The sequence below is a fragment of the Ailuropoda melanoleuca genome, chromosome 12, assembly GCF_002007445.2.
Source record: "Ailuropoda melanoleuca isolate Jingjing chromosome 12, ASM200744v2, whole genome shotgun sequence".
In the NCBI taxonomy this organism is placed as follows: Eukaryota; Metazoa; Chordata; class Mammalia; order Carnivora; family Ursidae; genus Ailuropoda; species Ailuropoda melanoleuca.
In genome coordinates, this window is record NC_048229.1 from 23,407,600 (window position 1) to 23,431,345 (window position 23,746).

At 48.5% G+C, this 23,746-nt stretch overlaps 1 protein-coding gene across 4 annotated transcripts in view; it reads right to left on the minus strand.

Annotated features, from left to right (window-relative positions):
• Positions 1 to 23,746, minus strand: part of GRK3 (G protein-coupled receptor kinase 3) — a 127,867-nt gene that overhangs the window by 17,349 nt on the left and 86,772 nt on the right. For all 4 annotated transcript variants that reach the window (XM_034638668.1, XM_034638666.1, XM_034638667.1 and 1 more), the window contains 7 exons: positions 19,147 to 19,225; positions 17,141 to 17,271; positions 14,934 to 15,028; positions 10,843 to 10,950; positions 3,945 to 4,011; positions 2,897 to 2,997; positions 104 to 170 (listed from right to left, as the gene is read on the minus strand). In XM_034638668.1, coding sequence (XP_034494559.1) covers positions 104 to 170; positions 2,897 to 2,997; positions 3,945 to 4,011; positions 10,843 to 10,950; positions 14,934 to 15,028; positions 17,141 to 17,271; positions 19,147 to 19,225 — 648 coding nt within the window. The remainder of the gene's footprint in view (positions 1 to 103; positions 171 to 2,896; positions 2,998 to 3,944; positions 4,012 to 10,842; positions 10,951 to 14,933; positions 15,029 to 17,140; positions 17,272 to 19,146; positions 19,226 to 23,746) is intronic.

Consider the following 23,746-nt stretch of genomic DNA (forward strand, 5'->3'; position numbering starts at 1 on the left):
GGGGCCTGGGCCGGGGGCGGGGCCGGGGGGTGGACCCAGGAAGTGGGGACCAAGAAGTAGCACAGAGGTGGTGGCGCCCAGTGTGGGGTTCCAGACAGAGTACCTTCTGTAAGTAGACTTGCTGCCAGTCGACGCCTCTGAAGAAGATGTGTTCCTTCACTTCCTGTGCCCTGTGGAAGAGGCACAAAGGTGGTAAGGGTGCGTTTGCAAACCTAAGGAATATTTCCCAAAAACTGTCCCCTAGTAAGAACACAGAGGAATGACTATTTTCAGTGCTTAAAGTAAGCACGTAAAATATGCTTCTTTCAAAGCGACACAGGAAATGCTGGATGTTTAGAAATATTGCATGCGGAAGCGAGGAATATTATCCCATACGGTAATTTATCGGGGATGCGTGTTCCAGTCTGAGAACCTAGGAGCCGTCATAGATAGATAACGTAGGGTTCTGTCACCAGGAGAACAAATTCAAGTAAGAATTAGAGGTCTCCACACTGAGAAGGTTTACAGCAAATGTCTATGAGGCATGTTAGATCAAACGATAGGCATCTGAAGCACCAAATATGAATTCCGAAGCAAACTAGAAATCTAGGAACATGGCACATGCCACGCCTCCTCATAACGGGAAGAAACAAGTTTCCCCAGAGACCACCCTTAACGCTCAGTTTACGTGGAAGAGAAGGGGCTGTATACCATGAGGAAAGCCTACAAAGCAGCCTGCCAGGGACTCTCCCCCACGGCCTGCCCCGGGTCTCCCCACACCCCGTCCCCTGTGGCAGAGCCCCAAGGCCTGCTTCTCGACCCCTTCCTCTGCTTTCCCTCCTTGGATGACCTCACCCTGCCGGGCCTTTAAGTGCCCTGTGTTGTCTAAGGCCAAAGAGCCGGATCACCCCCGATGCCCCACTTCCCCTACACTCCACAGCCCATCCCTTGGCAAGTCCTGGGGCTACTTCTTACCCCCTCCAATCCTCACCGAGATCCAATTCCCAGTGGGGGCGGCCGGGTCTTTGATCACGAAGGGGATGCTAAATGTCCCACCACTACTGCCACTATCCAGGTCCCTATCCCCTTCCTTGAATGGCCCTAACTGCCCCCTGCCCCAGCCTGCCCTCCAGCCGGCAGCCCCACCCGCCCCATGCTGTGCCCACATCATCCCTTCAAACCATCTCCCTACACCCCTGCCCAAGACTCTCCAGAGGCTTCCTTGTTGTACTTACCGCCAAGTCCAGGGACACGGCCTGTAGGACCTGCCTGAGCCCACCACCCTTCCGACCTGCTCTCTACCTCCCTCTCCTGGCTCTCCGGCCTTCTTGCTCTTCTGCACCGTGCAAGCTTGATTCCCCCTCAAAGCCCTACCCTCACTGACCCCTCACTGACCCCTCTGCCTGGGGTCCTTCCTCCCGCTCCTCCCAAGGCTGGCATCTCAACGACAACACTGCCTCATTCATCTCATTTACGCTCTTCTCTCGGTCTGAGGTCATCTTCCTTGACCGCTTCTATGCTGTCATGCACCCCTACCCAAGAGAAGCTCCAAGAAGGCAGGGCTGTGTCTACCTTGTGTACCGCCTCAGTCCCAGCAGTTACGACGATGGCTGACACTTGGGGGGTGCTCAGGAACTGTTTACTGAATGAATGAATGAATGAATGAATGAAACCTAAGTCAAAGGGTGTCCCTTTGCGTTCTGCATTTGCTCCTTCCCAAACATCGCTAAAATGATGGAAGAGGAACATGGAGACATAAACGCACCACAAGGAGGGCCGGGGAACCATCAGCAGATGGGGTGGGCGTGGGCGTGGGAGCAGTGAGGGCTGGCTAGGAATGGCACAGCTACTGCCTGGGGGACAGAGGTGCTCAGCGCCGGGCTCAACGCAGTGTGTGTGGAGGGGGTGGGGGCGGGGGGGTGGTGAGACTCAGGCTGAAGACAGGCTGAACTCTGTAGATGGAACCCTTCATGCACGCACGCACATGGGCGCACACGCGTACACAGACACACACACACCATACTTTCTTCCTCCATACCCAACCCCAAAATGCCTGCAGCTATGTGTTTATTCTAATGGAGTGGGGGGAACCCCTGAAAGGTTCTAGTTTGAAGAAATTAAGCTTGCTACAGATTTTTAAAAGCAATCAAAGGAGGGATCAGGGATTTAAGCCCACGCAAAGTAGAAGAGAATCAAAGCGAAGATACAGGGAATACACAAGGTCAGAAGCATTGATGACCATTCTAGAAATTCCAACGGCCACCTGAAACGAGTTCTACGCGCTAACCATGGAAATGGAGGAGAGGGGCTGTCAAATAAATAACATAACAGCATTCCCCAAGCTGAAGAAAATGGGCCTCCGCGGTACAAGGAAGGCTCTCAGTGGCTGACATAAGGAGTGATAACTGAGCTCCGTGACCAGCTTTACTGCACACAATAAAGCAATATATCTCCAAGGTTCTGGGGGGAAATCATTATGGATTTAGAATTCCATATCCAGCCAAAATATCAGTCAAGTCTGAAGACAGCAGGAAGGCATTCTGGATAGCTAGCAGCTAGAAAGCGTAAGACAGCAGCCGGCCAACTGTGCACGAGAGAAAACAAGTCAGAACCTGATTCATCAGGATACTGAACTGCCCTCCCAGCACAGGTAACTAGCAAAACTTCACCAAATGAGCTGCGAAATATCAGGATTCATTCCCACCATCGACAGGATCGATTTTCAAAGGTAAAAAGTTAGCGACTCCTTCGAGTCGTTAATTCTGAAACACAAAGGACAGCATACATATTTCCCATGTGATTTTCTTCCCCCTCAGATCAAAGTGGGAGATTTTTAGGGGCTCGGAATGATTTGTGATGTACTGAAACCGTTACGTGTTCCGGGTGCCGACACTAAAGAGGTAAAATAACAGCCTACCCGCCTCCATGGCAGCCGAGCCGCTTACGGGCGTCTCTCTGGAGCAGGCCTTCCAGGAGGGACCGCAGCTCCGGGGAGAAGGCCTCTGGGAGCTCCACGTTCTGGGGGAGGAAAAAAGGACAAGATTTCAAAGACGCACTCCTGGAAACAGGGCCCTGATGCCCAACCAGACCTAAAGGCCATTTCTTGGACGAGGAGAGTGTTAAAAACTGCAGATTCATCATGAATTAATATTTACTCTAAAGAAACGTGAAACTGTACTAGTCACTTTTTTTCTTTTAAGTCATCTCTATGACCGAGGTGGGGCTCGAACTCATGACCCCAAGATTAAGAGTCACATGCTCCACTGACTGGACTCCCCAGATTACTAGTCATTTTCAACGTCAATCAACAGGCCAGGGCCAGGTTGGGAGAGACCGGTCTCCCAGCTCTTCGACACGTCCGCACTGTTTCATTTTCTTTGATCTTCTTACTTTATTTATCTATTTTTAAAGATTTTATTTATTTATTTGACAGAGATAGAGACAGCCAGCGAGAGAGGGAACACAAGCAGGGGGAGTGGGAGAGGGAGAAGCAGGCTCATAGCGGAGGAGCCTGACGTGGGGCTCGATCCCAGAACGCTGGGGTCACGCCCTGAGCCAAAGGCAGACGCTTAACGACTGAGCCACCCAGGCGCCCCTGATCTTCTTACTTTAGTTTTTGAATTTCTGGGTCTTTCTCTTACTGACAGGTGGCAAACCTTAATTTCTGCCTTGGCATCTGTTTCCACTAAATTGCCAGTTAGGAATTCAAGGAACTGTATCCCCTCTAGTTTGTTTTAAGAAAGCAAATTTTTACACAGGTTGTTGTTAATGGAATGAGATGTGAAAATTATAATGTGAATAAGAAGAGAGCTTTTCTGGAGCGCCCGGTGGAGCGTGTGACTCTCGAAGTTCGGGTTGTAGGTTCGAGTCCCATGTTGTGGGTAGAGATTACTAAAAAAAAAGAAAAGGAAATCTTAAAAACAAAACAAAACACCATCAAAGAACAGAGTTTTCAATCTCCTTACCACGGTGAGGGTCATTCGGTCTATCTCATGCTTGTCTTTGGTTTTGTGCTGTCTAAACGGGCTGTGCCTGTGGAAATGAACAACAACTTACGACGGTGGCATCAGGTCACTTAGCGCACGTCCCTGGCTCACATCTGGGCACAGTACTGTACTCTGTCACAGTTCATCCATAACTACCAAAATACAAAAGCTGTACACATTCACTGTTTCCCGAGAAAGGCTGGTGTTAGGGTACATTAGCGTCTGAAGGGGGGGGGACACTCGTGCTCCCGTGAACGGTCTCATCCTCGCATCAATGAAATCACGGTCAGCAAATATAGTCCCAGTGATATTTTATTTTATTTTTTAAAAAGATTTTATTTATTTATTTGACAGAGAGAGACAGCCAGCGAGAGAGGGAACACAAGCAGGGGGAGTGGGAGAGGAAGAAGCAGGCTCCCAGCGGAGGAGCCCGATGCGGGGCTCGATCCCAGGAACCCGGGATCACGCCCTGAGCCAAAGGCAGACGCTTAACGACTGAGCCACCCAGGTGCCCCTCCAGTGATATTTTAAAATATCCTTAAAGAGAAAATAATCAGCCAAGCGTAGTCAGGAAAATGAAGGCCATTTATGTAACATTTGTCGCATTAAGTGTTTGAGATAATAACTTTCATGCAATTTTATCTTTTTTTCTTTTTTAGAAAAATGGGTATTAGTCTCTCAGACAACCCAGAGAACTGCGGTACAACCAGAACACAAGCAAGATGAACACCCCTCCCCCACTGGAAACTGGTAACCAGGCAACGCCTTCCTTTGATGACGACAGACATAAAGGAGCCCTGCGTCCTCGGGGCCCTTCAGTTCGGAGGGCTGCCTTCTCCTGTTTTACTTATGGAGAGCCCCAAATTCAGGAGTCAGCAGGCCTGGGTTCAAGATTGGGACAGGGGTGTTTACTGGTGGTGGGCCACGCACGGAAACTGTCAGCCTCGGTTTCTTCATCTGTCGATGGGCACAAGGCCCCGTACATCACAGAAGTGGCGCGGAGACCAGACTGACACCGCGTATGCTGGTAGCCAAGACCACGCAGCCTGCGGCCCTGTCTGACACAGCAATCATTCAGGAAATTAATAAAGATGAATCTTAACTTTAAAAAAACGAATGTCTGCTTGATGAACTATGAAAAACAAATTATTCTTACTCTTTACCCCGTTGTTAAAACCCTGGAGGAGCTGGCTTTTAGAGGAAATCTTATCAGAAGAGACTAGTAAACATACCAGTTATGGAATCCTGGCCTTATTTATTTATTTATTTGAAAATGAAAGAATAGATGGATAGATGTACAGGACTGAGTTTTCTTATAGCGAGACGTGCCTACAAAACGACAAATCGTACAGTTTGACTTCTAAGGCGTGTGTAACATCGCCGGAGGCACGGTACTCTGTAAAATATCTGAAAGTTAACTCTATGAAGTGGGGTGGCGTACTGAGCACATAAGTGAACGTGATTCAGAAAAAAGAACTCACCCCTGCATACTCACCGCTCCCGCTCTGACCATCCTACTGAATGCACTGAACCAGCTCTTGGAAGGGATTATTACATTTCAGAGCCTTTATTATCTAACATATTTCAATGTTCATTGTGTACAAGAGAGGGCACTCTAATGCTTTATTTTCCTTCTTACCATGCAATGAAATACGGAGTAATTTCCCTCTCTTGAAAGCAGTAATTTGAAAAATAAAATCTCAAACAAGGTGAATGGGTGCCAAGCAAACATGCACTCATCTGTAAACTAGATTTTGACTGGAAATGTTCTGTTCACCCTAATTGTTTCTAAAAAGAAAAATGTAAAATTACTGCATTTAAAAAGCAAATCGGATAGAACAGCAAATGGTATGTTATGTGCGAGATGTTATCATTTTAAAAACCATTACTTGTATCATCTTCTGATGAAGAAGACACAGAGATATTCACACGCTCACGGTTCAAGAGAAAAAGGATGAAAGTTTATTAAATTTTACTGAAATTTCAGTCTCTGCCGGACACGGCTGTCTCCACCCCACGCAGGCCCCGAACGCATACAAAGGGACTGCACGCAGATCTCCTTGCTCGGGGGGCAAATCCTGCTGGTTGGATCCTGTGCGCGGTGCTGGTGCTGGGGCTGGAGGACCCCGTCCCTGCCCTTGACCCCCGCAGACTTGCCTGCGCCGGCAGCCGGAAGGAAAGCGCCGTCCCTGACCCTTGCAGAGAAGGGCCGCTGTGTTCTGACAGAAATGCTCTGGGCCAAATTTAAAAAGTCTTTCATGAGACCAGAGGGAGGCTCACAGGGGGAGTGGAGTTAGTCGGCGGTGCCAAAACACATGAACCCTGTTGCTACCAAGCCCGCCGCGTAAACACGGCTACTCCTCGTCTGACTGCCTAGGAAAGAGTCGGAAATGCTTTTCAGCGATTCGGCTCTGGGCCGTGGCGCGAAGGAAGTCTGCTCTTTCGAGCTCCAAATCCTGATGCACATCTGGGTCCGATGCAGTCTTGATTATTCTCTGTGAACAAAACCGAAGATTCTGTTTCTATTTTGGAAAATGTTAAAGAAGTCCTACGACAGTAATAATCTCGGCTCCGAGGGAGGCACGTGGTGCTCACAGATTCTGTGTGACAGCAGCTGCTCCCTGATGCAGCCGCTTTAAATAGGGGACTGTTTCGGGCCTGGCGACAGCTCGCAGGGCGGGCCAACTTCTCCCAGCAGCGCACGCAGAGCTCCGGCTCGTCGCGGGCCGCCGCGGGAACAGAATTCACATGTGCAGTGGTCAGATGTGGCTTTTGAGTTACAGACCGAGTGGGAGCTACTGCAAATTTCCCCCGAACGAGCTGGGAAGGCATTCAAGATGTGACAGGTGATGGGAAAACACACACGAGTGCACGCGCGGCAGATCACGGTCACAGCCGAACAATGAGTTCAAGAGAAGTACGTTTGTAAGTAACAGTGATTCCAAACTCTTATGTCAAAATTGAGTTTCAGAATACCAAAAAGATTACATGTTACATCAGATATGAGCTTTGAATCTAAGCCACTAGCTGCCAAAACACTTATAAACATTCCCTTTTCTCCCCCCTACAGGAACAAACTCAGTAACCTCGCGCAGAACTCAGCTATCTCCAGGCCACCAGCCAGGCTCTCTCCCTGCATCTGACACCTTCAGGGACCGACCATCAGAGGTGACGAGGTTAGGATCAAAGCTACTGTCACATCAAATCTTTTCCTTGACAGACATCTGAAGTCTAGACTGAGGATCGGGACAGCAATCCCTTGCATTCGCAACATGGAAATCGTCAATACCCAGTCCCTCCCTGGGAGTCCAGGGATGCAGAACGCGATCTCAAGGCTGGCCAGCTGGCTCATGTCCAGATGCCTTTCCTTCATGCCTCTGTGGTGTTCTTCTAGGGTGGCAAGGCCAAATGCGGGGTGCGGACAAAGGTTTCAGCAGAGGCAGTGGGACATACTGGTCCGTGGAAGAAGCACTCGACCGCAGAAGAGAGAAGCAAAAAAGATCTGCTGGTGACCCCCTGTTCAAGCGCACTGCTCAGCCGTGGGAAGGAAGGGACGAGACATGCTCTGGAGCGGACCCTGTCCTCGGCACTGCTGACCCCTTGGGCAGGGCAATGCCCTGTTGGGGGCAGCGGGGCCTGTCCTGTGCATTATGTTTCACAGCACACCTCACCTTCACCCACCAGATGTCAGAAGTAGCCCTTTCCAAAGCTGTGACAACCAAAAACGTCTCCCGGCATCGCCAAGCAGCACCCTTTAGCTTCCTAGCTTCCACATCCAAGCACCCATTGGGAAAAAAAAGCAACCACCACCCCCACCAATCAGCATAGCAACATCATTCGGCCACTTGCCTCCTTCCTGGTCCCAGGCCCTCAGGTCCTGGCCTTTCGCCTGGGTCCCCCCACCTGTCCCCCATCTCCCTCTGTCCAGTGCTACATGCATGCTGCTGTGAGCACCTTCTTCTGATGAATGAACGCCCTGCCATGGCTCTCCTTTGCGTAAAAGCCTCCAGTCTCTGGGGCCTCGAACAAAGCCCCCATGCCCCTGCATGGCGTTCTAGGTTTTCTTTCTTGACCCAGTCTCCCCGACATTCTCCCCCAGCACGCCCTCCCTACCCAGGTCACCCCTGGGGAAAGGCAAACTGCCCCATATTGTCTGCTCCCCGCAGGAAAACCTGTTTACTTCGCCCCAGTCTTGGAATCGCCAACCCTTTCCAGGCCCCCTTCACAGAGCATCCCCTGCGTGGAGTCAGCCCTGCTCTCCCAGATCAGCCCTGGGACCCATTTCTGTGCCCCCCCCCCCGGGACACTGCAGTCCACCCTGCTCCTGCGTGTGGACATCTCTACTCTCCTGTGAGCTCCTTAAGGACCTGATGTGGCTTCCTTCCCCCACCCTCCCCCCCTCTCCCCGGCACATGAAGCACAGTCTCCCGCATATTGTAGGTACTCGATAAACGCTTACCAAGTTTACCCTAAATCACTTAAGTCAAAAAACATCTCCCTGCCCTTTGGTTGCCATACTCTCTCCTATCCTGTGAATGGCTTCTGAACAAGCAGGGCAGAGAATGGCATAAGATCACACATCTTAGTGGGAAAGGTTCATCTAGTCCCGTCTCCTACACACTGGAAGATTTCTTGGCATGCCAGACTCAATAGATGGTCCCCAGACAGGACCTGCGAGGCTCAACACTCCTTCAAATGCTTGAGTGGGCACTGTTGTGTCGAACTGACGTCTTTCCCCTCCTTAAAATGCCTGCTCTTGGGAGCGGGGCAGCAGGAATATAACCCCTTGGGGAAGACAGATCCTCGGCCAGCTGGGAGCCAATCCTTAGGGCTCCCCTAAGCCTTGCACCCAGCTCTTCCAACCTTTCCCTATGACCCATGGTTTCTAGATCTTTCACCACTTTCCTCTCATCCCATCCTCAGGAACACCTTCCGGATGTCTTCCTGTCGGCCAAGACTCCTCTTGATGGAGCCGCAGTGAACACAGTGCTTCCCCCGAGCCCTATCGAGGACCCATGAGGAATGAATCCCTCCCAACTCAGTGCTCCAAGCCTGACCTGTGGCCAGCTACGGCTGGATTCACTTTATGAGCCACAAATCACACGGCTGGCATGTCATTCGTAATTACATTTTCAAATCTTTTAAAAACGGTGTCATGCCAGATCATCCCCAATTTACATGCGTGGACATTATTATAAACAGACTAGTATCAAACGAAACAAAGACATGAACCCAGCCCTAAATACACAGCTTGGCAGGTTTCCCTGTGACATTTTACTATTGATTTTTCAATCTTGACTTGATGTGGTCAATGGTTTGGCTGCTGCATGGAATTTTGCCGTCTCAAAATTCCAGAGGTGTGGGTTGTGCACCTCCAACCCCAGCTCCGGTCGGGGCCCAGACGAAGACCCCAACAAGTGTCTCTGCACACCCACCTTGCATAGAGAGACCGCACCGGGTGGAAGGACGTCTCGAGTGGGAAGTGGTTTTCTCCGGCCCGTCTTGCAGAAACTCTCTCTAATTAGGTCAGCGAGTCTGATGATGTGAATTAGGGCCATCCAGGCTCCACGAATATAGTAATTCAATTAAGGACCAACAGGACCTGACTCTCTGGGCAGTAACACAATTTTGGTTCCCCAGTGAAAACGGTGAGCAGAGCACAACTAGATTACCGGGGTCTTGGGGAGGCAGCAGGGGTGCTGGGAACCTAATCTGGGGGGAAACATGGAATCCAGCCCTTTGCCGAACGCGCTAATTACGGCAAGAAGATGCGGCAGTGCTCAACGAGGCCTCCCAGTGGAAATGTGAAAAGCTCAGCGAACGACCAGACCCGTGTTCACAGCAGAAACAGGAGAGGGAGAGTCTTAACCAGGAAATGTTAACATAAAGTGCTTTTGGCGTCCCTGTGGATGAGGATGACCAAAAACATATTTCCGAAACTTAAGACTTCCATTCCGGGTGGCTGAAAATTCTTAAAAATCAGTGGAAGATGTCAACATAATCCTTGTGCTCAGTAAGGGACCATATTTTCGACAGTGTTTTCATTCCCTATTCCTTCCGCTCTATCTCACCATCTTTGGTGGTTGAGAACTAACACCAACGAATTAAAAACGAAATTATGTGGTTTCATTTTTGTGTTTTATGAAAAGCAAATTAACTTCAGCACGCTTCCGAACACACGCTCCCTTCTAAAATCAGTTCACTTTGGATCTTGGTCCTTTCTTGTAAACCCTCAAGACGCTTAACAGTGGCAAGACTGATCATGAGTCACTGACTCCTAACGAAAAAGATTATCCTACCTTCTTCAATTACCCACATTTTAAAATAACTCTTAGGCCCCAAATAAGGCTTATCAATGGGACCACTTCAAAGCAGTCTTCTTTTAGGCTTCATGTGTTGACATTCCTACAACGTATGGAACAAACGTACGAAACTGTAAGCTTTTGCCTGAAAGTTTATGGTAGTGAAGCTCTCGTTTTTATAAGGCAGGAGGAGCCCTGGTTATCATCGAGATTAGCACGTGTGATCGAAAATGATGTTAGGGGGCGCCTGGGTGGCTCAGTCGTTAAGCGTCTGCCTTTGGCTCAGGGCGTGATCCCGGCGGTCTGGGATTGAGCCCCACATCAGGCTCCTCCGCTGGGAGCCTGCTTCTTCCTCTCCCACTCTCCCTGCTTGCGTTCCCTCTCTCGCTGGCTGTCTCTCTCTGTCAAATAAATAAATAAAATCTTTAAAAAAATAAAAATAAAAAAATACAAGTCACTATTTAAAAAAAAAAATTAAATGAAATGATGGTAGAGCCTAACAACGTCTAACCAGCCTGGATTCTGATCGGAGGACCTGCCACGGCGACAGTGATAAAAGGATGCATTTCACTCACCCTCGCAGAAGCTTGAAAAGCATGCAGCCCAAGGAGAACCAGTCGGCACTGCTGTCATACGCTGTCCCCTTCTGCAACACCTCGGGAGCCATGTACCCATGGGTGCCACTGGGGAGGAGAAAGTGCACACGCAGTTATTAGAGCATGCCCTCTTTATAAAATAGTAACAGCGCAGCCAAGAGGTTCAGACACCGTTTGTCAAACGGCAGCAACTATAACCAAGGGGGGAGGGGACGATGGGGATTCCACACATCATGATTCATGGAACAAAACCACCTTTTCTATCTTAATTAGTATAGGAAAAAATATAAATAAATTACAGTACGAGGTAAATATGAAAACATGGCAAGCTCCAGTCCGGGAGGGGAAATGTGAACACGTTAGTCTCTCTGCACTATGGCATGAAGAGGTCTCAAGCCTGCTGCAGAGCTCTTGTGAGGACACACAAAGGGTGGGGGTGAGGCTGGGGGAGGGGAAGATAAGCAGGCACCTACAGGGGGAGCCGTGGACCTGAAGGCATGGGGACATCCTTCTTGTGTGGCACCACCCCCGTGCTAGGGACCTGAGCTGGCACACACTAAGGGCGGGGGCGACTTACTTACACAGTCAACGACAGACCGCAAGGGGGTGGGGAAGAAGTGGGGACACAAGCCCACAGGTACAAAAGACGGAGCAATCCCACGCCCGGTTTTGAGGGCGGCCCGACAGATCAAAGGAGCCCGCTAAGCAAATGTGAGGATTGTTTTCAGAAGTTGAGAAAAAGATCTGGGAGGACAACCATTTCATCTTGAATTGCCCTATTCTGCAACTCTGAATCCCCTCCTGTTGTTCCATTCCCCGCCCCTCCTTTACGATCTGACACCCACTGTTCCATCTAGAAGAGTGAGAAGCGGCTCATGGGGGGCTTTCAAAGACGCCTGCGAAAGCTCCACCCTCCAACCTGTCCACCCTCACTGATCTTCCTGGACAAGATAGGTGCTAAGACAACACCTGTGTCGTGCAGGGTTTCCATGTGGATTACACGCACGTAAGGGGTTAGAACGGTGCTGGCACAGAAGAACAACTCGATCCATGCCGAGGGGGAGGGGACATCTCCAGGCTAATCTCTAGTCTTATTTTATTAGAATCACGTTTAAGTCATGCTCACTGAGAAAGGTGATCCTGGATCACTTATCATCATTCCCGATCCAGGATCAATACCGGGCCCAGTGCTCTCTGTCTAAAGTGTTCTCACTCCGGAAGATGGCTCTCGAACAGTGAGAATGGGCGCTGCTCCATCATGGCAGGCCCGGCGCCTGGATGCGCTCCACTGTCCGGAATCCAAAGTCTGACTGCAGCAGGCCGGCCAGCCACGCTGTGACGGCCCCAGAGGTTTCCAGGAGGGGCATCCATACCAATCTCTGTGAAGGGGTCATTGCGGTGCTGCCCAGAAAGACTTTGGTGGTGACCTGCAAGCCTACCATTCTCAGGATCAAAACCCACTTCTGGAGTGGGGAAAATACCGCAAGGATAAACACAGGAGGCTAAGCGGACACCGGACACGATCGGAGCCGGATACTGGACCTCCCGCCACGTGGCTTTCTGATTCTGCCCTCATGGCAGCAACTGCTGCTTCCCAACATTTCCCAGGGAAAATCCCAACTACTCTGAGTCCTGCAAGAACGTCTGGAGGTTCTGAGACTCTGCGGCATGAGACCCAGCTTTGAGTTCTTAGAGAAATTAAGCTGGAACTCCCGTCCGCCGCTGGTAACCTGTTCAATCCTGAAAGTCTTTGCTTGCTCAGGGCTACTGCACAGGTAACTTTCAGCTCACGGTAAACTCGCGAGTCATTAAATGGACCCACTCAGTCGAAGCCCAAATCGGGAACCTCAACCACAGCACTACTTGCAGACGGACCGGCTATGTGAAATCCAAGGGTCAGAGCTACGGCTTTGGAAAGACTTGAGAAACCACATCCAGGGTGAAATTCTGGCCCAAAGTCTTCATTGGGTCCGAAGTCGGCCATTTCATAGCCTTGGGGGGTTCGCCTGTGTAGGGTAAGGGGTCCAAGCTCTGGAGTCAGACAGAACTGGACTGTAATTCTAGCCCCACCATGTGCCAGGTCCGTGACCCTGTTCGAGCTACTTGATTTCTCCGACTTCAGGTGATTGCACCTGTTAACCTCTGGTGTTTCTGTGAAGCTAAGAGCACATTCAAAGCAATGGGCCCTGCGAGCCTGGGACAGTGAATGTTCAGCCGGTGACGCGGTAAATGCTGTGGCTACCGGCACCACCACGACCCACACACTAGCCATTCCCTACACGGCCAGTTCTAGAGGGTCCCCGTGGCACTGCCCGCACCTGGCCCCCAGCCAATGGTACCTAAAAGCTTGTTGCATTCATCAGTGGACTTGACCGTCACAACGCTTGAATGAGATAAAGGCCACTGTCATCTCCTCTTTACAGAGAGGTGAAAAACGAGGCACAACTTGGAAGCGGATTCAAACCCTGATCTGCTGACTCGAAAGTCTTTGTTCTTGGCCAGGAGTTGATGCACTTTTAGAATAGTGGCCTCACTACCATAATGCAAGCATGGAAACCACCTCCCTGATCCTATCCCTTCCTACAGCTGCTGTTGGAATCCCAGAACAGCTCGCCTCTCAGAGCTGACAGGTGAATTACAGTAAGAAGTGGGTGCCGCTCTGTAAGGAAATAAATAACCCCATCACTGAAAGTTAATTCCTTTGCAAGATGAACTCTCCTGAGCTCTTGGATTCGCCTTCTGTGATGGCCACACTAAATTGAAGAAATTAGCATACCAAACAGCTACCGCATTAAAAATTCAAACCACCCTCTTAAAAAAGGCCTGATGAACTTGCTGAGAGAAGCTGATGCAACCACCGGTTCTGGCCTAATAATTGTAAAGTGCTGCCAAAATGCTAATGCCATTATCACTGGACCCCAGATTCTGCAGGAAGGGAGAAACCTATTTACAGAATCGGTGCTATTCACCATGCACCTTTGCTCGGGGCTTTAAAAGGCGACTCTGACTTAACGCAGCCCTTCATCAGGTATTGAGATGCAGAACCCCTTTACTTCTACGCCCACAGAAAGAAGGGTGTGGGGTTGATTTTCTGCATGGACGCGTGAGGTGACACCCCTGGGAGTTTCTTCAAGCCCATTCAATACGGAGATGAATGTTAGCTCAAGAGGGACAATAAGATGTAAATTGAAGGATTTCAGTGCCGAAAGTGATACATTTACAAAAAAAAAAAAAGAATAAAGCAACACTCGTCTGCTTTTCCACAAACTGCACACATGTCCATGCTTTCCACCCAGATAAACTGATGCCAAAGGAACAGAAAGGAAAACCAGGGCGCATTCCCTTCTGCTTCTGCAGAGGCCTGGGACGACGGCTGTCCGTCCCTGGAGGGGGCTGTGCAGAGGGGCCAGGTGCTGGCTGAGGGCTGCGGGGCAGGGGGTTCCCTCCGCAGGGTCTGTTGGAAGACAGATGTAGTTAATGCTTAACGTGGCCTACAAGCAGATGATTTGTGGTTTTTAATTAAAAAAAAAGATTCCTAATTTCCCTAAGGGAAAAGAAAAGCCATTTTGAAAATGTAGGAGAAAGTAGATGGAGAGAGACGCTTGAGCTCTGGGCCTCCCTTGGAGAGCTGCACGAAGATGTCCCTGCACCCCACGGGCACACGGACTTCCTTTTATCCTCGGGACCATTGCATGGATTAATTATTGCCTACTTTGGGGAGGAGAAGATGCAGGGTCAAGCAGGTAAACGGACTGACCAGGGTCACACAGCGGGCATGGGCTCGGGTCTGCCGCAGAGGCCCCTCTCTCCACATCAGACACCCCGGCCCCTGCAGTCACGCCGTGGGCCCATCCATGCTCCCCCAAGACAGAGGAGGCACACCCTGCTAATCGACGTTCCCGTAACCAAGCGTATGGGACCTGCCCCGACCCAGCATTATCACATACGGACAGTGGCCTCTGGCAAAAAAAAGCCGGGGGAATAAGTGAGCAGATTGGGGTCTGAGCCGATCAACGTGTCGCTGCAGAGAAACCACAGTGAGCACTGAACAGAGCTGATACGCTACTCACACACTCGCATGGGGCTTCTTTTTGGAAAAGTCACAGGCGAGACCGAGATCGGATATCCTGACGTGTCCGTGTTCATCCAAGAGGATGTTTGCAGGCTGAGGAGAAAAACAAGATGATCTGCAGGAGTCCCCAAGCTGTCATAGGTTTTGAGAATGTCTACAACCACGGGCACGTGGTATCTTATCATTTTGTCTAAACACGAATTCCGTACTATCACATCCAAGCTGGGTATGAGACTGAGAGTCATACTTTCCGTGTCTAAATCCCGCAGGAAAGTGGCAACGACAGACACAAAGGAGACGACTCATGAGATAATGAGACACAAGGCAGGGAGCTTGCAGGGGTGATGACCACGGTTCATCAGAGTTAAAAAGTACTTCCTTTTCCCCGCCGGGAACTGAAGCCCGGCCAGAGCCAGCTTCTCGGCTTCTGTGAACCACAAAGCCTCAGGGAATGAGCCCACGAGGCACAGGACAGAAAGGAATCTCACGAGAATGCACCACCACGGACCTAAGAAATCAACACGGTCCACAGCGCCGCACCAATCCCAATGAACAGCACTCCTGCTTCTGGGGCCACAATTAGAACCCAGGAACTCACCGAATGACCCAGGAGGACTCTGACCCCAACTCTGATGAAGTGTCTCTACTGAGATTAGATTTAGCCGGCATAATCACGGAAAACAAAGCTCCTCTCCCTAATATACATTGAATTACAGTCATCTTAATATTTTTCTGCTGGAGATCAACTATTGTTTTGCTTGAAATAAAAATAAATGGCACGCTATTATAAAGCTGAAGCATGAATAATCATGAGTGACTAGAATTCAGTTTGAATAGAAATTAAATAATACCACTGCCTACTAAAGAGCTTAGAAAACAAAACAAAACAAAAAATACAGCATGAAGATGATTCAAGACCGGTTACAGATCTGAATTAAACTGTATTACAATAGCACTTCATGGGCCTTCAGGATGTAGTGTATTCTTCTGCAAAACTCACAGGAGGAAACAAAATGTCATGTGCCAACCAGTGTCTAATTACTTCTAATTCAATGAAAATACATTTTTGTCTTCTTCATGCTCAGATGAAAACTAAGGGGATCATTCTGTAACCCTGCAGAAAGCTTCAAATTTTACAAAGTGTTTTGTGACGAAAGAAGAGGCTCAAAAATAAAATATGATAGTTTAGATTCTTGGAAGGCAACCTTAAAAAGCGAAGACAGCTCATCGAAACATAGCAGCTCCTGAAAGACAGGGGCATAATCTGCACATTTCAGTCGGTTACCCTGGATTCACTCGAGAAGGAATCTCAAAGAGAAGGCAAACACCTCCCCCCGGAGTGGGGGAAGTGGAAACTGTCTCTCCTATCATTTTTCTCCTTATTATGTACGCACTTCTGTATTTGCATGATCATTTCTACAATCTGTCAAGGCCCCTTTTATCGCTATCCCTGTCTTCTCGCCATGAGTGTCACCACGGAGGTACTGAGTAAACTCCTAGCTCCCTTATGAATGCAGAACCTAGGACCAAGCATCGTGGTCTGGAAGGGGTAACTTGGAATAGACTCACTGCATTTTTTTCCAAGTCCAGAGAGAGCAAGGATGAAGAAGCCCAGACATAGTCGTCTGGGGCTCCGCAGTTCAGGGACCTAGAGATCTGTTAGTGATTTTGAAGACAGTCCGAAAACAACGTGAAACTCTCAGGGTGGCCTTTAGGGGAAGTTCTGCAGGCTGATCGGCCCTGCCTCTGACGAGCTAGGACTCTCGACCATTCTGCGTCTCAGTTCACCTGGGTATAAATCCCGGAAGACACACGTTCCCTGCTTTTCATCTTTGTGCATCACCGGTTCTAACACAGAGCCATAGCCAAACCAGTTGCTTAGTGAACATTAAGTGCACTACAATTAATTGTCTCATCAGCAACGCCAAGAAACTCCTACCTTGCTTTCATTAATTCACTGCAGTTTCTGAGTTAGTGTGTGTGCTGTGCCAGGTGGGGGCGCACGTGCTGAGCTGACAGTGACAACTAGGAAGGAAAGGAGCGCCTGGCACAGAATTCAGAGTCTGGACAGACGGAGATCACACAGATGTGACGTCACCAGGACTGAGGTGAGGGAAATGGCAGGTCCTATGAAAGACCAGGGACCGTCCGGAGACCCAGGACCCCGATACCTTCTGCGCAGGTCCCGGAAACAGAAAGCCTTACCTTCAGATCTCTGTAAACAACAAACCGATTGTGCATGTGCTCCAGCCCCAGGATGATTTCAGTGGCGTAAAACCGCATCTCCTTCTCAGAAAACACCCCATGTTGTGAAAGGTGATAGTGCAAATCGCCCCCTGGAACCAGAGACGCGGAGGTTAATATGAAACGTGTCTGTCAATTCACAGGAACAAAACTCGGTGCCATCCTAAATAGGATGCAGTCGAAAAAAGGCAAACTTTGCTTCTACTCTGTCTGTATATCTATCTTTGACTTCTGTAGCTTGACAAAACACTTTAAGAAGTACAGAGGAATCTCGGGGCACCTGGGTGGCGCAGTCGTTTAGCATCTGCCTTCGGCTCAGGATCCCAGCGTTCTGGGATCAAGCCCCACATCAGGCTCTTCCGCTGGGAACCTGCTTCTTCCTCTCCCACTCCCCCTGCTTGTGTTCCCTCTCTCACTGGCTGTCTCTGTCAAATAAATAAATAAAATCTTAAAAAAAAAAAAGAAGTACAGAGGAATCTCAAACAGAAGACTTCATGCAGGGATGGCCGGGGCAATACACAACACAGCCATCGCTCTCAGACTGGTAGTCCTGCTCCCAGATGCACCTTCACGGGGGCTGGGGGGCGGCTCGCTTATCTGCTCGGAGTATTTACATCCTGTCTAATAACTGCACCGACCATGATCCAGCAGATGGCTTAGCAACTGGCTCCGTGAACAATAAAGAAAGCAGCACACAGAGAAACAAAATGGTCATATTGATAGAAATTTGGGAAAGCAGATACAGTAAAATTTAACTGGTGATACCCAGAGAGGTGGGTATTTGGGTGTCCCCAGTAAAATTCTCTCCATTTTTGGCCTATGTTTGCAATTTTTCATCATAAAATGTTGGAAAAAGTCAATCATCATACGGGCTCAAGTTACAGAGACTGAGAATGCCACCAACAGGGTGAAGGAATGTTCTTATAAACTGTAAAGGAATAGCCTCTCCTGACCTGGAGAAGTTAATCTGTGGCCAACTTTATGGCCCCCGCTTTGCTTACGTATCTCCCCTCTCACCCACACATTTTCCTGTATAACCACTGTGGATCAAGATGTGAAAGACTTCCAGCATCCCAGAGGCTGCCCCGTCCCTTTCCCTGTCAATGCCTCAGCGCCCACCCCTGCTTAGGCCAAGGGGACTCCATTCTGACCTCTCACCATTCATTAGCTTTGCCTGTTCTGAGAGTCATGTACATGGAATCACACAGCAGACATGCTATGGTGTCTGGCTTCTTTGCCCATTATTACGTCTGGAAAATTCCTCCATGTTGTTGAATAGATCTGGTTTTAAATCAAACCCCTCAAAACACAACAGAACTTCAAATGAACTTCCAAAAAAAAAAAAAAAAGGTAATTCGTTTGTTGTACTGCATGCATTTCAAGCTCTATTTACTAAAAACACTTTGAATATATACTGTACCACTCTCTAGTGTTAGAAAACTATTTTTCTAGCTAGAACTTTCTCGGCATTTGCAGGGTCATCATTCATAGCTTAAAAGATCAATGGCTGGCTGGTCTGGACTAAGCGTGCAGAAGAATCGGCCCGAAGCCATGCTGGCCCACAGCCAATCCTTCAAAGTTGGTTTCCGAATACACTTCTATCTTTGGCCTACGTTCTTATGTGGCATTTCATTCCTAAAAGTTGAGGGTCAGGAAACAAGCTAATTAAAGATCTAGGCCAGCTGCATTCCAGAAAATGAAGTTTCGCTCTGCATATTTTATGAAAATCTTTTCCAGAAAATGCAACTTCCTGGTGAGAGAGTAGGAGGGCCAGAGGGGAATGGCGGTCAACATTTTAAAATGAATTCTAAGGGAAACTTGAAGGGTAAGGAGGTTTCCTTAAACTTCAGAGGGAACCCAATTATCTGAAAGACCCAAACCGCCAGGGTGCCTAGATCAGCATGCGCTGAGGTGTCATGTCCCGGAGAAGTCTTTCCCTGCGTTCGGACTTCCTGCGTGTCGCTCACCGTTCATCAGATCCAAGATGAAGCAGAGTTTATCTGGAGTATGGAAGGCATAGGTCATACAGACAATGAAAGGACAGTCCTAGAGAGAAAAAGCAAGAGTTTGTAAGAAAAATAAAAGCTGTCCCGGGAAGCACGTGCTGTCTGCTACCAAACGCCATCGAAAGATTTTTCTCACCCATGCCACTGCCCTGTGCGTTGAGCACAGACCCCTCCATGGTGTCCCTAATGGTCCCACCAAAACAGATTTGATAACATGACAAAGTGCAAAGAGACAGGACACTATTAAGTGCAACAGATGATTTCAAAGGTCTCGTCTCTCTCAGATTCACTCATCACCCTTGTATCTGCGTCTTCTTCAAAGGACCCGGATTCTATAGAAAAACATTGCTGCCTTGCTAGTCTCTTTGCTGGTCTACATTTTTGTTCTGGCTAGTCGATACTCATTTCAATCTCTGATTCTGACATTGGAAGAACCATACCACAGTGGGAGGAAATATCTGTATTATTGTCTTCAAACACTGAGCAAGCATAGATGGGAATTCAACTAGCTTTTCTTTTTTTATTTTTATTATGTTATGTTAGTCACCATACAGTACATCATTAGTGTTTCATGTAGTGTTCCATGATTCATTGTTTGTGTTTAATACCCAGTGCTCCATGTGGAAAAATATACCAGGGTCAGGGACTGAATAACTCAACTGTAAAGATGTCAGTTTTCCCCAAAGAAACCTAGACATTCCATGCGATTTTAATTAAAATGAAAATCGACAAGCTGATTCCAAAATGTATATGAAAATGTACACAGCTAGGAAAAGTAGAGACATTCTAGAAGAAAAACGAAGCTGGAAACGTCACATCACCAGATATCAAGACTTATTCTAAAGCAACAGTAAATCAGACAGTGTGGTAGTAGCCCAAGGACAAACTGACCAACAGAACAAAACAGAGAATCCTGAAATAGACTCAAGCATAAAGGGTCAATTGATTTGTGATAAAGTGACACACAGGGTGGGAGGAAAGGATGGCCTTTCCAATCAACGGCCCTGGAGCAACTGGATATTTGTATAAGAGGAACTGAACATCGACCCCTATCTCACACCACACACTAAAGTCAACTCCAGGTAGACAAAGATCTAAACAGAAAACAATGAAGCTTCTAGAGGAAAACAAAGGAGAATATCTTCATGACATTAAGGTAAGTAAAGATTTCTTAGGCCACGAGAAAGCACTAACAGTAAAAATATTGCCAAACTAGACTACAATAAAATTTAAAAACTTCTGTTCTTCAGAAGATACTATTAAGAGAGTAAAAAGGCAAGTCACAGAGTAGGAGACGATATCTGCAATCCATAAACACATAAAGGACTCACACTTAGAATATATAGAGAACTCTAGTAAATCGATAAACAAAAAGGCAAACCACCCAACAGAACAGTGGCAAAAAATGGCAGTAGTAGTAATAATAACATAGCAATTAGTTAATTTAAAAAATGGACACTTCATGTAAGAGAGTATCAAATAGCTCACAAGCCTATGAACAAAAGCGGGACCACAGGGGCGCCTGGGTGGCACAGCGGTTGAGCGTCTGCCTTCGGCTCAGGGCATGATCCCGGCGTTCTGGGATCGAGCCCCACAGCAGGCTCCTCCGCTGGGAGCCTGCTTCTTCCTCTCCCACTCCCCCTGCTTGTGTTCCCTCTCTAGTTGGCTGTCTCTATCAATGTCAAATAAATAAACAAAATCTTTAAAAAAAAAAAAAAAAGCAGCGGGACCACAATGGTCCCCAAGGAAATGTGTTACTGCAGCGTGTTAAAACTAAAACCCACGACAATGGCTAAAATTAAAAAGACTGACAATACCCAGTGGCTGGAAAGATAGGGTGGAAATGGAGCTCCCATATATGGCTCCTGGGAGCACGCAATGGTACAACTGCTTTCACAAACTGGTGCTATCTGCCAAAGCTGAACACGGTCTACAAACCCTCTGAGCCAGCATTTCTACTCCCGGGGATACACCTCACAGCAACCTGGACTTCTGTGCACCGAAGAGAACGGCCTGGGCCTCCTCCTCATGGCACTATTCACAATAGCCCAACCTGGGAAGGAACCCGGATGTCTGTCAATGTTAGAACGGCTGCAGTGGAACACTGGGCAGCCAGGATCAGCAAGCATTTTTGCAAGGGGCTAGACAGTAACCTTTTTCACTTTTATAGGCTCCGTGCAATCAATCTCTGCCCTGTATTCTGTGTTTATTTTCTATGCAATCCCTTAAAAACGTTAAGACCCATTCCTGGCTCATGGGCCTATTCATGAGGCTACAAGGCAGATCTGGTCCGCGGGCCTCGCACAGCTTGCTGGCCCCCGCTCTGTAGCGGCAGGATGCACGACTGCTACGTGCAACGATTCAGACGGCTCTCACGCACCACGCGGAACGACAGAGGCCAGACAAGGAAGAGTACATTCAGACAGCACCCGGACACAGGCAAGGCTAAACTACGGTGTTAGAAATCCGGGCAGTGGTTAACCTGGGCGAGGGGTAGGTGACCGGAAGAGGCACAAGATTCTGGAATATGGGTCACTTTCTGTCCCTTGACCTGCGTGCTGGACGCAGGCATGTGTTCCCTTGTGAAGCTTCATCCGTGCTAAGCCAGATCCATGACTAGGTCTGTTCAGACTCGTTATATGCAGTGTATACTCGCCACTCGACTGATTCAAATAAAAACTGGCAAAAAAAAAAAAAAATCTATATCCACATTCCTTAACAGAAACAAAAAATTATTAAATTCCACAGAAAATATTTGAGTTTCAACGGAATAATCTGTACACTGAATTTGCATTGTCCAAACCTCTGTTTTAAGGGCAGACCAATAAATCTGGGTTAATACCTTCTTATACCAGCAATTCATGAACTTGAACTGAATTTCCATATATCTTCCAGAGGAAAGATTTCATTTTATTGTCACCTAGTTTGCCTTAAAATGCTGTGGAGGTGGTGTTAGTGACTACTGATTTCCATCTTGATTTTGCTTTAAATAGGCAAAATAAAAGTGTTTCCCTTTTTATGTTAAAAGCCATGTGGGGGGGAAAAAAGCCATGTGGCCTTCCTGGAGGGGGGAGCACCATTCCTCTTGGAACCACATAGGGAACCACTTTTCTAATAGCCTGCTGGAGATGGCTCATCCCGCTCCTTCCTGAATGGGGTTCCCCACACACTCCGGTTCCTCATTTGAAGAGCAATACAGTTGCAGCGCAGAGAGGCTGATGGGCCCAGAACTCAGGAAGGCCAGAGTCTTTCCCGGCTAGGGACGGCAACTGCACTCGCTCCACCAAGGAGACAAGTGGACCCTGCCAAGGGGTATTTTTGAACACGATGGGATAGGATCCTTCTAATGGTAGCCCTGACGAAGTAACAAAAGGTGCAGAAGGTTCTCTTGAGATCTTATGACATGAACTGTTGATTTAGAATCACAGGCTGAGTAGGAAGGGCCCTTTAAAAAAAAAAAAAATCACCTGGTCCAACTTGTTTATTTTTAAGGCAAGGAAACTAAGGCCCTAAAAAGGGGAAATGACCTGCCTGAGGTGACCAAGAAATGTGGGAGCCAGCCAAGATCTCAACCCCAAGTCTCCTGACCTTGTCCAGGGTTCTCTGGTATGCTGCTTACAAAGGCAGGGTTTCTGCAGCAATGTAAAAGGAACGCTCAGTTAAAGGGTATGATTCCGTTATCGCCACACTGATGGCAGCCTCACAGGTGCCACGCGGATACCACAGCGGGTCTCTCGTGAAGCTCGAGACACAAAGAACCAAACACGGACCAACACAACCCAACAGGCAGCAATCTAATGATGGTGCGGGTAGAGTGCCCAACATAATCACGTTACGTTTTGCCTTGATGACCAGTTACAGGCAGTAAGAACTACTGGATCTTTTGGAGGCAGACCCTCAGCAAGGATTTCCCACTGGTACTGAGCAAAGCAGGCTGTATTCTGTAGTGACTCTGGAACTGTGACAAAATACACCACGAAGTATCCAAGAAAAGTCTCCCCCCTGCCGTCAGAGGAAGGCGTACGCGATCTTCCCGCTTCAAACACTCCGTCTCCAGCTACTGTACGATCTTTTTTTTTTTTTTTTAAACTTTTTTTTTTTTTTTTTTTTAAGATTTTTTATTTATTTATTTGACAGAGATAGAGACAGCCAGCGAGAGAGGGAACACAAGCAGGGGGAGTGGGAAAGGAAGAAGCAGGCTCATAGGGGAGAAGCCTGATGTGGGGCTCGATCCCGTAATGCCGGGATCACGCCCTGAGCCAAAGGCAGATGCTTAACCGCTGTGCCACCCAGGCGCCCCTGTACGATCTTTTTTTTAAAACCTCAGAACCGGCCTCGGAAGCTCCTGATGGTCTAGTCCGGCCTCTGTCGGTCTCTCTCCCCTCTCCAGCTTCACCTTGTGCGACTCACACACCACTTCAGACCCCCGCTGCACGGACCTTCTCTGAAGTGCTCCAAGCCTCCTGAAGCGCTCAGGGCCCAGGCACGCTGGCCCCTCCGGGGACTTCTGAGGAGCGGCCCTTGTCACCTCCTCCCTGGTAAATGCCTCCTGAGCACTGGG